The 17,157-nt window shown below is 38.6% G+C and overlaps 1 protein-coding gene across 1 annotated transcript; it reads left to right on the top strand.

Moving 5' to 3' along the window:
- Positions 1–113: 113 nt before the first annotated feature.
- Positions 114–16,608, top strand: LOC145239061 (uncharacterized). Its single transcript, XM_080102346.1, has 27 exons — positions 114–629; positions 1,171–1,392; positions 2,095–2,316; positions 2,440–3,188; positions 3,433–3,481; positions 3,603–3,695; positions 3,767–3,852; positions 4,168–4,341; positions 4,655–4,799; positions 5,602–5,783; positions 6,293–6,551; positions 6,929–7,120; positions 7,350–7,496; positions 7,559–7,738; positions 7,822–7,902; positions 8,757–8,911; positions 9,545–9,840; positions 10,099–10,225; positions 10,821–11,087; positions 11,740–11,854; positions 12,344–12,482; positions 12,901–13,098; positions 13,966–14,087; positions 14,729–14,907; positions 15,684–15,869; positions 15,969–16,141; positions 16,208–16,608. The coding sequence occupies exons 1-27, from the start codon at positions 272–274 to the stop codon at positions 16,374–16,376; spliced, it is 5,265 nt and encodes a 1,754-aa protein (XP_079958472.1). The 5' UTR covers positions 114–271; the 3' UTR covers positions 16,377–16,608.
- Positions 16,609–17,157: the final 549 nt, after the last annotated feature.

The raw sequence follows: 17,157 nt of genomic DNA, 5'->3' as shown, positions 1-17,157 counted from the left end.
TATAGTTCCATTTTACAGAATTCCGGTGCATTGTAAATATGAACCGTCAAAAACAAAGCTATTATTCATGTTAAATATTCATTTAATTTCTATCTTTAGCAGCAACTAAATAGGGGAAATTACCGTATAAGATAAATTTTGGGCAGAATGTTGTCTGCATTGTTACGTCACTTTTATTGTTGTTGTTTTGCAAAACATCTGCTGCTGTAATGTAAGTTATTTCCAAGTCCTGTTACACTTGTAGAAATGTTTCAGTTGTCATACTGTAGCAATGAAGAAAAAGAAAAATTACAAGTCCTGGGAGGAAACAAAGTGCGACATAGAAGAGTCTTTGAACAATGGAATCTACTGTGCGAATGATAATGAATTATGTCTGGAATCGGGTCTTCAACTCAAGCATACAATTTCACAGTACCCAAGCCCGCTGTTTAGTGTAACATACCATGCAGACCAGAAAAACTGTCTTGAGTACTATGTGATGAACTATATGTCTGCTGCAACTGGTGAGAGCAAACTTGTAGAATGGAAGTATGATCCTAAGGAAGGGTCGAGCAGAATATCGAAGAAAGTGACCATCAGGCAGTGTTTAAAACACCTAATATGGATACAACCACAGCATGCATTTCTTGGTAGGAAATTACTGACTATCTAAATAGTTCAAACATTATTTTATTTTGTAAACCAACAAATCGGTAGTCGTCATGATGGTTGAGTGGTTTGTGCAACCACCTTTGTTCTGATCCTGTCTCTGTCAATTGTGTTTCCTTGAGCAAAACTTAAGCAGCATATATTGCTCAAGCCCAGTGGAGCCTGCTGGAATATATTAGAGTTACTAATTTTTTTACTCATGAAATCAAAAAAGATTCAATAGACTTGCAATAAAAACAGGCAGCTTGATGGTATACTCATTGTGGGCATAGTGCATTAAAAAAATGAAGAAAAAAACAACCACTTAACTGCACAAAATCTATTGCATAGTTTAGGGCGATCTATAAGATATCATCTACTGGACCAAATAATTTAGCAGTACTTTACTTTTACCTATCAAACCTTTTTAACTCATCACCTATGAATGAAATAAAAAGTCTGTTTAGTTTTTAGTATTTGATCATAGTGTTACATGACGAACATCTAACAGAATTTTTACAACTTACAATTTTAATTTTTTAGGTTATTGTGATGATTTGACAATTCGAGGCTACAGTGGCATGACATTGGAAGAAAAAACAAGACTAACTATTCACAACACAGTTATGTGCATGCTGTACATAGAAGAGTTGGATGAGCTTATAACAGGAGGTCAAGCTTATGTGAGAGCATGGAGGGTTAGAATGATAGAATTTGGAATTCCTGTTGAACCAAAAGAACAACCCTTAAGCTGTGATGTCTTCGGTTAGTCTGATATTATTAATTGTTTAGGTTATATTCTGCAACAAGCCAAAATTTCAGCTGTATTTTTTATGCCATCCTTAGCGGGCAGTGTCTGAACATTAAACAGCTATTTCCAGTTCTGCAAATATTTTAGTGCGATTGTGCTGATACGATTTTGCCCGGTGAAATAAACTTAACTCAACTTATTACTGAAATGCATTACATCTGCCAATGAGCTGACTGTTTGATTGAATAATTCTTTGTTTAATTGAATATTTTACTTTGGTGAGTTGGTAAGTTTCAGTTAGTTCAACCTTAGGGTTCCATTTGGTTAAGCTATGCTGCTTTCTTGCTTGGGAAAAAAAAGGTTTCTTGCTTAGGAAACACAAGACTGTGGCACTAACCACTTGGCCATCTTGGCCACTAATTGCAACAAACACTACAAGAGTAAATGTTTTAACGAACCTGTTGCATGTACCTTTTTTGTTTAGATATTTGTAATCAAGCCTCTGATAATTAATAGATTTAACACCATAAATTTCAAGCTGTGTTTGATGAACAAAGAAAACCAAACTTATCATTTGTTTGTTGCAAAAAAACATATTTGCACTCATTTGTGTTTTACTTTGTTCAAAATCCTAGGTTTTTCTTGACTGTTTTTATAGAAATTAGCAATCCGTTTACCTTGTAGCAATCCATTGACCCTGTAGTAATTATTTTCAGAAACAGGAGAGTGGGTAAGAAGGCTGTCCTATGACAAATCAACCAATGTACTGCTGGTCCTTACTGATGAGACAGTGTATATCATTAGCATGAAGACTCAGAGGCAAATAGATATAATTCACAATTCTCATGATGCCTCTCTGACCTACTGTACATTTTATCGGCCATATTCCTACTTTATTACTGCCGCAAGGGATGGAACAGTTCATGTCTATCACACAGGTAATGTTTTATTTTGCCAACATCCAGAAAATCTCAAAATTAAGTTTCATAAATATTTGGGCTTCTTTTAAAAAGTTTGAGAAATACTGGTCTTAATAATTTGCTAACACTCAACTTTTATAGCTGCTGAAGCTCTTATTCACACATTTTCGGCTCATCGTGATGGAGTTACTGGAGTTATGAGTCTACCGCAACATCCAATTCTAATTTCATGGTCACAAACAAGTGGGTGTCTAAGAATGTGGAGGTTGGACACCTTTGAACTGGCGAATGAAAACATGCTTGCTGAAAAAATTGCTATGTTCCAAATTGGAGGTGCTGATCGAGCTTTCTATCACTCGGAGAGTGTTGTTCGAATCTTTGACATCAATGTCCTGTACAGTGTTTTTGCCACTGTCAGTGCCCCTGTTGAGTCCTTTAAACTGTGCAGCATTCGAAGAACAGTTACTCATTCTTTGGAAACTGGTTTCATAGATAGGCGCATTCCAGATAAAGTAAAATTTGGTGGTGTGTCTGATTCCCTTCAAGAAGTTCAACTGGCAATTAACGATGTACCATCCACTGAAACATCTGATAAACCAACTCAAAATGACAACATAACCAAGATCCAAACCAATGACACTGAAATAGATTTCCGATTGGTTTGTGTGTTAGACGATCACAGCATACTGGGTGTGTCACCAATCACTGGTTCAGTATTAAATATTATTTATCCAATGCCGGAAATGAACAAGCCATCAGTTGATATTGAACTTGAAATGAGTGGTCGAGGTTATTATGTCGTATTGAGCAATGGAACACTGATTGATTTTGATTGCTCAGTGAACCCTGGCCAAATAGGAAATGTTGTTAAACCTGAAAAGAGAAACCAAGTTAGTATTAGCATGTTGTATATAGTGTTTAAATACTCAAGTAAAGCAAAGGACACAATTGGTGGATCATGTCTGAACATCCTTTGGCTACATCAAATTCTTTCTGACTAATTATTAAAGCCTTGTTCTGAGCTACTCTGTTGGCTGTTGTTTTCCCTCTTGAAAATTTGAAAAATAAATTTTACCCCTATGTTACTTTAACACCGTGGTTTCTATATTGGCTGCAGACATTTCCTTTTTTCAGGTGCTATGTGTTGCAGCAATGGAATTATACATACAGGATGGAAATTTGAGTAAGTTATTTTTTTTATTTCATCTGCTGTGAAATTGCAACCTGAGTAAAAATACATTTACATTTCTCAGTTTGCAATCTTGTAATGTATCTTCCTGCACATATTTACCAAATATTTTTAGGCAAGCGACAACAAGGAATATTTGTTGGGATGGACAGTGGGTATATAAAGCTTTATGATGGCGGACAAGCTGCAGAAAGCAAAAGGGAGTCAGGTAAAAGTTAAATTTATGCAAATTTTTTGTGATAATAATGATTTTTACAAAACTATGTTTTATCTAACCAGGTGCTGGTGGCAGACGAAGAAGCACTAGAAGAAGAAAAAGTACAGTCAATGAATTGGGACCATTTCTTAAAATGGATAATGTCAAGGTAAAAAGTAAACAAAAAATTTACAATATATGTTTATATATATATATATATATATATATATATATATATATATATATATATATATATATATATATGTCTTTAAATCTGTTTTTATTTAATCAAAAAAATACTGCCAGAAATATGGTATACAGTGAATAAAAAAATTTTTTTTTTCTATGCAAGCTATTTACTGTATTTTACTGTAAAAACTGCTCTGTGGTTGTTATGTGTTTGATCAAGGTAGTTTTTAAAGCTGTGATTACTGCTTCCAATGCATTTGTCATTAAAACAGTCACATCATGTTTTATTTCATAGGCCCATGGAGGTGGTGTAAACTTGCTTCATGTGCCCTTTCAAAGCAGTTTCCTAATTGAAGACTCAAAGCAGAAGGAATCAGTAAAAAATGTGCTGCTCTCAGGTGGTACTGACTGCAGAGTGATTATATGGAAAGCCACGCCTGCAGAAACTGGAACTGGACTGATTTATGATGTAAGTTAATATGTTCAAACCTTGCTGGTTAAGTTTTAATGTGTAGTCTTGTTATTGTTTGTTTTTTCGTAAACAAATACAGAAACTTAGGTACACAAGGCTTAAAGAGTAGCATCACCAAAAACAAAATTGTGCTTGTTTTTTTTATTCCACATTAATGGCAAGTTTAGTTTAAGCAGAAATACAGAAAAAATATTATTGTTTAGTTTTGTTATGAATTCGTTTTTGGTGTTTACTGCATTTTTCTTGCAGTGATACCTAAATATATGATTGTTGTGTTTTTCATGCACTTATCATTAAATTGTTTTTCAAGGTGATTTTACATAAAATGCGGTTTGTAAAGTGGCCAGAAGAACCAAGTTGTCTTGCCCTCACAAACAATGTGGTTATGTTTGGCTTTACTACAGGGAATGTTGAAATGCTTAGATTGAATTGGAAAAGTTTCCATTCTTCTCAAGGTACTGCTCTGTTCAGTTTGTTTGATTTTTATCCTCGATGGACAGACAATGCCCAAACATGTTATGCTCACTATGAGTCTGCTGTTTAGCTGCCTGTTTTTATTGTAAGTCGTTGAATTTAAAACAATTTGTTCATATTAGGGAGCTAGTGACTATGAAGTTCTTCGGCTAAGATTTCTCTTGGCTGAAACAATGTTGCTTAAGGTTCTTGCTCAGGGAAACACAAGTGGCCGAGACAAGATTAGAACCCACAACCTTGTGAACACAAAACAATGGTTCTAACTAGAGATGTACCGAATATTCGGTTAGCCGAATTTATTCGGCCGAATCGGCCACTTTTGCAGAGATTCGGTTTCGGCCGAATAATTTGTTGCGATTCGGCCGAAACCGAATCTTACGAACACACATTTCTGCTTAGTACCAACGAAAATCCTGTTATTGTATTTTTTAACACATTATCGTTTTTCCCACTGCAGGCAACTAATCAGTAATTCATTAATTGTTGAAAATTATGCTTGAGGTAATGTTAAAGCACATACAACTAAAATGAGGACGAAACACAACTATTCTAATCTTATGTTTTCATGTCAAACGCGTAGCGTACGACTTTGCGTGACGTCATAAATGATTCGGTTGATTCGGCCGAATTTATTCGGCAAAACCGCCGAATATTCGGTTTCGGCCGAATCGAAATTTCGCCGATTCAGCACATCACTAGTTCTAACCACTCTTGCCATTTTGGCAACAAATTTATAGTGAAGTTTTCCAATTACCTTCATTTTCATGCTTCATTTTTTTGCAGCTCAAATCAAGGTTGAGGCATTTGATGCTTTCATCTTGAGTTCCATTAACAAGTTAACAATTGAGTCGGAGCTTCAGCATAAGATGTGTGTATTGTGCGCCAGTGAGTCGCATTTACTAAAGCTGTTCGTCACATCATCAAAAGATGGAATAATTAAAATCTGGGACTGCGAAGGCCAATTGGTATGTGCCAAGATATTTTACTGCCTTTATATTTTTTTCAGTTTTTTCACAATCATCATTACAAATAATACTGTTGTTGATTCTCATCAACGGTTTACAAACTAGGTCTGAATACGAACAGTTTCGATTTTGATGCGAATTAATTGATCAACCTATAAGACTACCCTTCACACGCATTTTTTGAACTTTTGAACACACCATGTTTAATATCAAACTTTTTCACGTCGTTTGTATATTTTGATTTTCTGTGTCCGGATTAACGGTTGTAAGTTGAGCCTGGCTTTCGGGTCGGGTCAGGCAGTAGTTTGAACTAATAGGGCTTAATTCGGAACTAACTTGGCCCAAATCCTCATTTCTACTGCAATTTTACCAACTTTCGGGCCTAATTCTGGTTTTGTTATGAAAACAAATTAGGTTCGAGCCGGGTTTGGGCCCCAATTTGAACACGCTTACAACTCTGCCCGATGTTACATCAGAAAACATTGATCTATCTCGTTCCATCTTTTCAGGTGCGAGAACTCATGCTAGGCGATACAGCGCCTTCAGTTTGCTTCGCGAATGGCAGAGATTTGCTGGTCGCCCTTCGGAATCACATTATGCGGATAGAATCGTTTCGATACCTACCAACAGACTATCTAGAAATTCTGTTAGAAGCGGTCAAAGCCCACCGTGCACCGGAGTTTGATCCTGAAGAACCAATGCCCTTGGATGGAAATACTGATGGCGTTATGTGCGTTTTGACTCTCTCCGATGATGATAGCGATGAAGGTTATGTAATAGTTGCATTGATCATTTTTTAGCGTATACTTGACGTGTAAGATGCAGATTCCAAAAAAATGGTTTCAAAGTGATTTGGTTGTAATTACTGAGTGCAGACCCATAGGAAAGGTATTGACAGCAACAACAACAACAACAAATCCATTTCGTGTAAATGGTTTTATATTTTTTATTTTTTAAAACTGTAATACGCTAGTTTTGAATTTAAAACAGAGTAATATATACGCTTTGCTTTTCAGTATTGCATTGTAAAAATATCATAACGCTGTATAGCTGCGGCGCATTTGTAAGTTGTATTGCTACATTTTCTCACACCGAGCAAAAAATAATATAACTGAACTTAAAATCAGAACTTTTACATTTTTCAGATCCCTTTCAGAGTTCGAAATCACAGAAAAAGCCAGTGGAAAGGCCTTCTTCGTCTACTCCGTCACAACCCAAAAGAAGAAGAATGAGACAGCAAAAAATATTTCAGAAAGATGAGGTTTCCGACGAAACTGAGGAAGAGGTCGGTCCCAGGTTAAACTGTGGCAAAGTTCTGTGTTGCTTTCTGTACATATAACGTTAACCTTGCAACTGAGAGAAACCAGTCTGAGTGAACATTGCACGACAAAACATCTGCATTGCACCTTGTACAGGCTAGAAAAATCCTAAAGGTTTCAAATGAGTTAGCAAGAAACCTTTAGTTAAGTTATCAAGTTTAGATGCCGTTTAACAATCAAAGGAAAGGAGGTCGTCAGGTGAAAAAGGAAAAGGGGGCCAAGATACATTGATAGTTTAGAATTATAGGTTCTAATTTTGTAGCTATAATTTACGTGCATCACGATTTGAGGGTTGGATACTTCGTTACTCTGCAGCAGATTTCAGCAGACGCAGTCAGAATAGTGCCTGAAGATACGCCAGTGATTTGGATGGTAGACAAGGCAAAAGAGTTTAGTGAGTGACTTTAGGAAACACATATTGGGGGGAAATTTAAGTCTGTGACACTTTTTGCTCAGTCGCCTCTTTGGATCCGGAAAAAATGGCTCGCTTCCCTGTTGCTCCGGACGGCTACATTCCCAACTCAGTAATCCGCGACCGAGTTCAATCCATGCACCCCCCAGTATGGACCCTCCCTCCCCTGCAGTTAAACACGCTACAGCGAATTCAAGAACAACTTTCCCTGGCTTTCACGGCAGGTAAAATCGCGAAATAGATTTTTTTTCATCGACGTTTTAGAGTCCCATAAGATCAACTATAAGAGTTCCGTATGTTTACTCAGAAATGACATCATCATTTATGACGTACATGGAAAGTGCAACAAGCGACGAACAGATGTCAGAGTTAGAGGACGTCATGTTGTGTGAGTAAAAACTGTTTTACTACATGAGTTCTGAGAATGTTTCAGCACATCTGTGTGCCGCAAGACATTTCCAAGTGTGTCCCGAGTTGTTCGTTATTTCGGAGTTCAATTTCATCACATCCTCTAGGTAGGACCTAATGACTAAATAAAGGTGGCAAGACAATGCTAGAAGTTCATTTCGAGCTTGAGAGTTACCAAAGCTACCTCAACCGTTATATTTTCGTACCAAACTAAGTATTGTTTCAAACATTTTTTCTATTTTGTAAGCAAATGTACCACAAACCACGCGAAGGAAATGGGTAACTATAGGTCAATTTATCTCTGTGTATGGGGTTAAATCGCTGTAGTCATAACTCCGTACCGAGCACTCGGGTTTTGGCTCGGCTCGGCCCATTCCTAGTCATAACAATTACAAGTACAATTACAAGTTTTGCAATTTTGTTGTAAAACAGGCTACTTTTTGAGTCCTTGTCGGGTGGACCCACGATTTGCAACAGTTTTAAACATTTTTTTATGTCTCGGACTGACTTACAGCTTTGTGATAAGCGTTGGGGCTAGGAGTTCTGTTAAGAAATTAAGAATAATAGTCTACTATCCTGATTTATTGTTACGAAACGCGAATTACACATTTACCTCTTATATATTTTAGACTGCGTCCCCAAAATCTAGCCTTGCAAGTTCCCCTCAGTTCACCTCAATTGCTTAACGGCTATATTGACATGTTTTGTTGTCGCAAAACATGTCAATATAGCCGTTAAGCAATTGAGGTGAACTGAGGGGAACTTGCAAGACAATCAGTTATCAAAACAGTATCACTTATTTTATTCTTAATATCCCAAATACGCGATTTTCAGACGAGGGTGACAGGATAGTGCGGGGAAGTCGTTATCACCGGCAAGTGGAGTTGAAGAAATATCTTCGTGGTCGACGAGAGGAGGGCAAACTTAATGTGACTATTGAGGACAAACGCCCGGCAGAAAGATCAAGAAGCGTGACACCTGTCAAAAATGTATGTCACTTAATATATAAACGGTGGTAGGCGTTAATGTAGGCTTTAAATATGGCTGTATCTACACACTTTAAAACAGTGATTTTCAACCTGGGTGCCTCAGCACTCTAGGGAGGCCTAAAAATATTATTTCTGCCAATAAACTTTTCATCGTAAAAAGGTACGCGGCTTAAGAAGGTTGACAACACTGCCTTATTACAATGTCATTATGTGTCATTCTCAAGAGAATATTGTTTCTGAATAAAAGTTTACCGGAGTTAGGTATGTATTGCCAGTATTTACAGTTCCATCCCTAAATATCATCATGGTTTTTGACAATGGGTTTGTAAGCTCGAAAATGCTCTTCAACATTAAAATCATAGCACGCCAGGTACTAAATCAAGCTGGATTCCCAAGAAATCCCAAATGCCAAGTCACAGATTAAAACATCTCGAACCCACGATTAGGGGTCTTTCCGGGACTCGCGCTCTACCAACTGAGCAACACAGGTTCAGTCCACAGAAAGTCAAATCAAAAGCACTGTTGCCTGCCTCGTATGCACAAATCAAATCTGTATGGACGCTTCGGGGATGATCCTAGTAATAAACATATGCCCTTCTTGGCAAATTTTGAAATCCTAACATTTCACTGAAGTTTATTCACGACGATTCGCAACCGCGAAAAATTGCCGGAGAAGAACCACGGACGCCATCACCGCGAGTCGCCAAAAGACAAGCAGCCGCCACCGACCACTTGTCACGCTTGCTTGCGCAGCTGTCACGTGAGCGGTGGTGCCCGACCATCATGAACGTTCACAACATGGAGAAGGGACTGATGATGGTGGCTGACGTCATGAAACGAACCAGTGTGAGGATAAGCACTGAGATTTCTTTGTATGTGGCCAGGATTCAACAAGCCTGCAAAGAATACAAAGAGGTCCACGGCACAAGGTAACATCGTATTTTTGTTTATTTTTATCTTTGACAGACGCAAATGAGTTATGCTTTAAATCAGGGGTGTACAACATGCGGCGCGCGGGCTAACTGCGGCCCGCAGAGACGCTTTGATTTTAAATGTACTGGCCAACGAGTCCAACTATTATATGTTTAAAGCAGATTAATACGCCTGATGACATTTTTCTGCGACCTGACAATATGTGGCTATAGAATCAAAGTATGTATGTTTACCTCTTAATGGCTTTATTACAGTCTCTTTAGTGATGCATTGCAATCGGAATTCAGCGGACAGGTGTCACTTCTGCTTGTGGAAAACTCTCCTCATCTTCAGATGGCAGCTGCAACGTGTCTGGCTGAAATGGATGACATTTATGTCAAGGTTGGTGAAAAGCATTGCGACCGACAGAATAGGGACGAAACATTTATGAAACAAAAATGCAAAATATGCTATTAAAATCTCGAGTGAGCTTGTTGAAAACTGCCCAAAACGACAGAAGGAAATTAATCATCATTTGTCTTAAAACTGTTTAGTTTTTTGTTTTCTTTTTCGCTTTAAACCAGCGTTGTACCCAGCCCGAACCCGAAATTATAAGCCCAAAGCCCCGCCCGACCCGAAGCGTTTTTAAGAAGCCCATTTTGGCTTGAAAGTCACAATGAACAATGGTTAAAGCAGGACAATTTAGGGCTTCTTGGCATTAGGTTATATCCATCAAATTGCTAATTAACTATTACGGACATAGGATATGAAGTCAGTCCCGAATCAAGCCTGTTTGTTAAAAAATCGTAAGCCCCAAACTGACCCGAACCCGTCCCAAAAATCCCAGCCGGATTTACAACTCTACTTGGAACATAATATTTTACCACCTGATTTGACAAATATATAACCTTAGCCAAATGTCACCATAATAACACACTGCCAAAAACTGCCGTTGTTGTAAAATTAAACAGTAAACGACCAAGCATTTGTACAACAGAACTGTTTGCGGCAATATATCATGCCCAAGTTCGTGCAAACTGACTCCAAAGGTGTAATATCAATTTCCACCGATGATCAAGTACTAACTTCGGCTGCACGAGGTCTGATGCATCTGTCAGAGCTGATTGACGTGGACAGGATCGTAGCACTGTCCCGATTGGCTGAAATCAACCGATTAAGAGGAACCAGGGCCAATGAGAAGCAAGTGGTTGACGGTGTAACACTTGCGTTGAAACAACAAAATTTCGACCCCATTGAAATGGACGTAAGTTTGTTGTTTTTTATATGTTTCGTGAGTGTAAAAATGGGCTTTATGGCTCGGTTGGTGCAAGGTAAATATAGTAAAGGTGAGTTTAATTTCAAATGGTAAAAGAACAATCACCCAGCCGGAAATAGCTGTGCAACGTTAAAATGTCATAAATATGTTATAAAAAGCGAAACAGTGAAGGACACAATTGTTGGATAATAGCTGAACGCGCTGCAGCTACACCATGTTATAAAGCGTTATGTAACTGGGCTCACAAGAAGGTAAGATTGGTGCATTGTGGGTAGACACGACTGGAGGGGTACGTTGGTGGGATCAGTCGACGGGGGTATAAAAACTAACCACCCGTGTTAGGGAATAGGGGGCATTGTGCATGCGATTTACTTACTATTTCCTGAATAGCATACAGCGATACTATGAACAAATATTTGGGTAACTGCTTCGACGTAATACACTTTGCTATGAGCCCCAATCCCCTAGGATTGTAATAGGTTTAAGCAATTGTGCTAAACTGTCATACTCCGTGAAACAGAACAAAGAGGCGGTCACGAAATTATAATTCTATTTTAGTAGATGGGGTAAAATCAACGCATACAAATGCAAAAATGCTCCATTTTCTGGAGTTTTTCGTTCGCATTTATACGTATTTTAGGCATGGGCTTCCTTCATACTACCTCTTCTACCTGTAAACCTTGAACGAAAAACGCCAGTAAAACGAACATCAAGTTCCAAGATACGACGTCCGTCTATACAGAATCTGTTGCCAGGTAAGTTTAAAAATTCACGTGACATTTTGAAAAATCCACAAAGAAAAGCAGAGTTCGCAGACAGTTTAATAATAAGTGCCTCAAGCCCTATATAGCTTATACTTCATAGCAAAAATTGCACAAATGTGGATTTGGATAGTACCATTCTCAAATTTTGGATCAGAAAAGTCTTTAATATCTCCTCGATTAGAGTTTTTTTGGTTTAACTGGACATTTTCTTGTTTTGCATTAAGACCCAATTTTTACAGAAGGGTATTCCACCAAAAACACCTTGTAACATTTCAATTTTTGGCAAATAGAATCAAAGACAAATGATTATTAATAATATACTTACAAAAGTTAACATCGAAACACTTTCAACGTTAAGAACCGCTGATACTTGCCTCATAGTTTAACCAGGCATGCAAGAAACAATTTAATTTGGTTGGCGACAAATTGAATGTCAACACACTTAATTTACGTATCATTGCCTTTTGCTTTTTGGACCAGCTTTGAACGACTCTCTCAAGAGGCAACCTAGTGTTGTTGTTGTCAATGAAAAAGACGAGAGGAGGTTTTACATGGAGGCGTCTAATCAGACTTTAAGTGGGAGTGACACAAGTGCGTCGGCTTACATGCATTACAACAGGTTCGAATTGCATTACAATTTGCAGTTGCCTCCATCAGAAATGGTGATCCAAGTTTTGACAGTCCAAGTGTGACAGTAGAGGCAGGAGTTTCAATGACCGTCACCAATTTTACTGTGGCACCGTAACAACGGATGCACTATGGTCATGAAAAAAAGTTTCGTCAAATATTTAAATCCAGCCACTTTTCGGACTATGCCTTATCTGGCGGAGATGCTTTGGAGACCGACATTGATTCTATTGCAGGCTTGATATACAGTAAATGTTCAAAGGCAGTGTTTTTCACTAACCTGGTATGTTTCAGAGGAGTTCAAAGCACATTTTACTAATGTTGTCTTTTTTACATTTAGTGTGTTGCCCCCAATGTAGTTGCATCTCGATAAACACATGATTAAAAAAATATAACTTGTCCTTTTTTAGTGATGGACCTCCCGGATTGGGAAAAACGAATAAACAGAGAAGCAGGAATCTGCAATCTGACAGAAGCCCCCAAACAACTAGTACACGCTTTCGGTCGGACAATGGCAGTGAGATTGACTTCCACAACACTTCGCTGTTCCGTCCAGTCAGTGTCTACGATTCCATGCGCAGATCAGCCCATTCAAGCAGTGGATTAAGGTATTTATCATCCCTTATAGATGGGGAAGAGTACTGCAGTATTGCCCCTAATGTGGGCACACGGTGAAAGACACCGACCTCCAAGGCCTGATGCGACCTACCAAAGTTCTTTAAACCCTTTCTTAAAACACTAAGCAAAAAATGTGTGTGGATAAAACAAACCTTTATATATCATGCAAACACAAATATCGAAGATACAAAAACAAGTATAACTTATATGCCCTCTTTTTATTCGAAAACTCTCGGCTCAACCGAACAGTTTGCATATTTTGGATAAATCCCAATTCCACATGTTGGCCCCTATCCTTAAACTTTATAAAAATCAAAAATGGCGCTGCAACAACATTAATCCCTGCCATGATTCCGGTGTTTCGGCCAATGGGTTAGCATGGTTTGGTTAGAAAGGAAATATGAGTGTTTATGATTTGTTTAAGCTTTCTACTTTTAAAGGTGCAGTCATTCCTCCCAAACAAGGTGTTTTCACCAGATTATTTCCTGAACCCGCATACATTTTCAAAGATTAATGCACTTCGCTGCTTTAAAATTTGGGCATATAGGATTACTCTATGGGAATGCTATGTGATTTTTAAGCTTTCAAACGTACTTATTTGTTGTGTAACAATTTTAACAGCAATTAATTAACACAATCTGTCAAAGGTATACATCAATAAGTTAGCTCACAAACAATTAGGTTGTATAGTTTTTAATATCGTTTTTAAACGCCCAATGTTTATGCGGTAAGGTGGCATTGGATGTACTTGTACTTTGATCCAGGGCTTAAAGTTAATCCCGACCTTGACTTAAGTGTCCTCTCGACATTTCTCAAGTATCGGTTGTTGACAAGGTGCTTCTGTGTTCTCTCCCCAGCCCAGCAGACGTAAGATCGAAGGCGGACAACCTGCGTAAGGAGTCTGTCCAGGTGCTTCGAATTATGAAACGGACGTCGGCTGTAAGAAGTCAACAGGATTTTTCTGAAGTTCCGTCCCTGGGTACTGTTTTCTTCAGTTTGTCTTGTTTTTAACCTCTCCCTGATAAAGACGCCTGTAATGAGACTTCGAAACATCGGTTGGGATATTTCAACTGCCGGTTGTGATATAAGAATTTTATGAAATAACAACTTAATAATAAACTAGTCAACGTTCATGCTACTTGCATAGCAATTTTAGTTTAGTTGAGCGGCTCTTCGCGTATGTGTTATGTGTAATTTTTATTTTTGTATACTCTGTATATGTTTAAGAACAATGTTTGCTTTACTGAGCACTTTGACGAAGGCGTCGCAATTAGCTCGCTGGATAGGTTACGCGAAAATCCTAGCAGTTGTTAAAAAATAAGCCCAGCCCGCAATACTTTGTTTATGCCGAAACAACGTCTGTCGTTGCCGTGGTAACTAGGTTTGTTGCCCTCTAACCTAACCAGTCTTAGTAAATCAAAAGCAAGATTGCGTGATGTTAAAGACATGTGCCAAGAAATACCCACTAGCAAACCAAGTTTGGGCCGTATTAAAGTTCAACACGTATTCACGTATGATCTTGCATGACAGAAGCAAAACACAAAACCAGTTTGTTCAAATAAATGCAGGCGAATACACCGTTTTTCCCTGCTTTTCGTAAATTTGTAAATTTTTTACCAGATCGTCAAAGAAGTGCACAACAGCTTCCCGCTCCCACAAGAGAACGATCACTTAACCATATTCGAAGCTTTTCCCAAATGTTGTCTCCTTCGACCCGAAGAATCTCTCCCAAGTCTTCTATCTCTTGTCACACGATAAAGTCCCAAGACTCCCAAGTCAGCCCGAAAGTTCTCTCCAAGGTTTACTTTCTTTCTGAGTTTCTTTTGAGGCGCTATCTCCACAACATCGCCATGTCAATGCATTTATAGAGTTACTAGCCGCGGTACCAAACACCGTATGGTACCGCTTGATGCTGTATGTGAGAGTATAAGCCCGAAAGGGATTACATTACATAAAATGAATTGTAAACCCCCAAACCAACTCGAACAATCCCAAGTGTCAGCACTTTTAATTGTCCGCAAATGTATAAAAAGGGTGATCATAAAAACTACATATCATGCGGTAATAGTGTTTAGTACCACTGTGTTAAAAGGAAGGGTTAAGTATTTTTGAAACCTTTAACAACTGAAATGCAACGATCATTTTGCCGTAAGCGTCCAGTAATAATACTCACTCTTCCTTCTGAAGCATTTGGATAACGCATAGGCGATAATCGTTTTGGAAACTGGTCACAGTAATTTATCCAAGTAGAAAGGACTCGCCACGGCAATTGCCCCACCAGAGTTGTACGTCGGGCCGGGTTCGGGCTTTTCGGGGCGCGTTGCTGGATCACCTAAACAGCCCTAAAGCGCCTTGTTCAGGACCAATTGTGTATTGTGTTTGTTGTCTTGGTCTTTTCTCAGGCTTTAATGTCTAGGCCTGTCAATCAAACTTTCGGGCCTAAATGGGCTTCGGGTTCGGAAATTTCAGGCCCGTTTCCAACTCTGTGCCCCACATATTGACCCAAGGGTGATACATTAAATTGTACAGAAACGGGAAATACCTTTTTCCTTTGATCAAATCGTGATTTTTACAGGTGGAGGAACAATTACCTCCGGTCGAAGGAGAAATTGTCAAACAAAAAAACATCGTAGTTATACCCAGCTCCGAAGAAAACGATACGGAAATGACGTCACCAGAGATGACGCAACAAAGCAACGTTGACGATTCCTTCGTTCCAAAAGATGGAATGGCATTACATAATGCCTTCTCGCCTAAAGGGGTATTGTTTTCTAAACTTAAACATGTAGCTTATAACTTGGCAAAGTTTCATTATCAGCCAGAGTATTTTAAGCTATGACAAGATACGCTGTTTTTTTAGTCGATATCATCAGGTTACCCTGACCAGACGTCCGCGGAATTAAGTTCCAATGGAATTTCCACTACAATTATTTCGTCACATCTGTCGACACCAGATCGCGAAGACTGGCGAAAAATTCTTGGTCATCTTCGCGATTTGCGACTTCAGAAAGACCAGGATAGTAACAGTTCAGGGTAAGGATCCACGGTCGCCTAAAATAAACAACCAAACCACACTTTTAAATCTATTCTATATGACAGAGATTTTACACCAAGCAAACGGAAAAGGGGTACACTTGGCGCTGAGCCCACTATATGCTTTGGACGACATTCACAGCCCTTGCGACGTAGCATTGCTGTCAAGAAAAAACAGCACAAAGTTGTTGATTGGAAACCACCTATAAGACTATATCTGGGTGCTGCTTTTTAGCTGCTCATAGTCTTTGTTACTGCACTGACATTGACCCTTGAACCATGAGAAGTTCGATAAAATAGCTTATCGTTATCCCGTTGTTTCATGTGTGTAGTGCAGTGCGAAAGCTGCTCTGAATCATATAACCATTCTGTCCCTACTTTTAATCGCAAATAAACATGCTTGAAAGACTTTTTCAGAAATAATGGTACTTCGGTATGTTTAGTACATGGTACCACATGGAATTTTAAACAACGTAGCGCCCTTATGGTTGTTTATGGCCGGAATTTTTGTACATGCACTTTATGTGCCTACGACGGCGCAATAAAAGTGTTGGAAATAAAACTTCACGGCGACACCAGGCGGTTATTCAGGATTAAAAACGGACGAGTTTTGCCGAAAAAAAAACAGTATATTTAACGTTCGGTTTACCAATAAAAAAGCAAGAAACGTTGCTAATGTTGCGCCCCTGTGCTATGCATTTTATTATAGCTTGGTATGTACCGTTAAATACGAACTTTATATTTATCGAACAACAATAATGTAACTGCGAACCGAGTAATTGCTTCGATTTGCACATGTGGTTGTTGACAAGTATGACAATTGACAACGAACCGAAACCAGACAATCATAAATCTTTTACCCTTTGATATTTATTGCCTTGTCACGCCTTTTTCCGTTGGGGCCGTGAAAATTGTGGAAAGCATATAGGAACATTTAGCTGATCAATTGCATTGGTAAATAACAGGCCAACCAATGGCAATGGCATTATAGTCTTACAATAGGGCTTTCCCTCAGT

This window comes from Phallusia mammillata, chromosome 7 (genome assembly GCF_965637545.1).
Source record: "Phallusia mammillata chromosome 7, kaPhaMamm4.hap1.1, whole genome shotgun sequence".
Classification (NCBI taxonomy): Eukaryota; Metazoa; Chordata; class Ascidiacea; order Phlebobranchia; family Ascidiidae; genus Phallusia; species Phallusia mammillata.
The sequence above is the reverse complement of the archived record's forward strand: the minus strand, read 5'-3'. Positions and strand labels throughout refer to the sequence as shown.

Bases quoted from the DNA above. Each gene is read 5' to 3' on its own strand.
- LOC145239061 (XM_080102346.1), top strand. From the start codon at position 272: ATGAAGAAAAAGAAAAATTACAAGTCCTGGGAGGAAACAAAGTGCGAC. The intron at 11,088-11,739 runs GTAAGTTTGTTG...TACGTATTTTAG, and splicing joins TCGACCCCATTGAAATGGAC to GCATGGGCTTCCTTCATACT. The intron at 15,870-15,968 runs GTATTGTTTTCT...CTGTTTTTTTAG, and splicing joins ATGCCTTCTCGCCTAAAGGG to TCGATATCATCAGGTTACCC.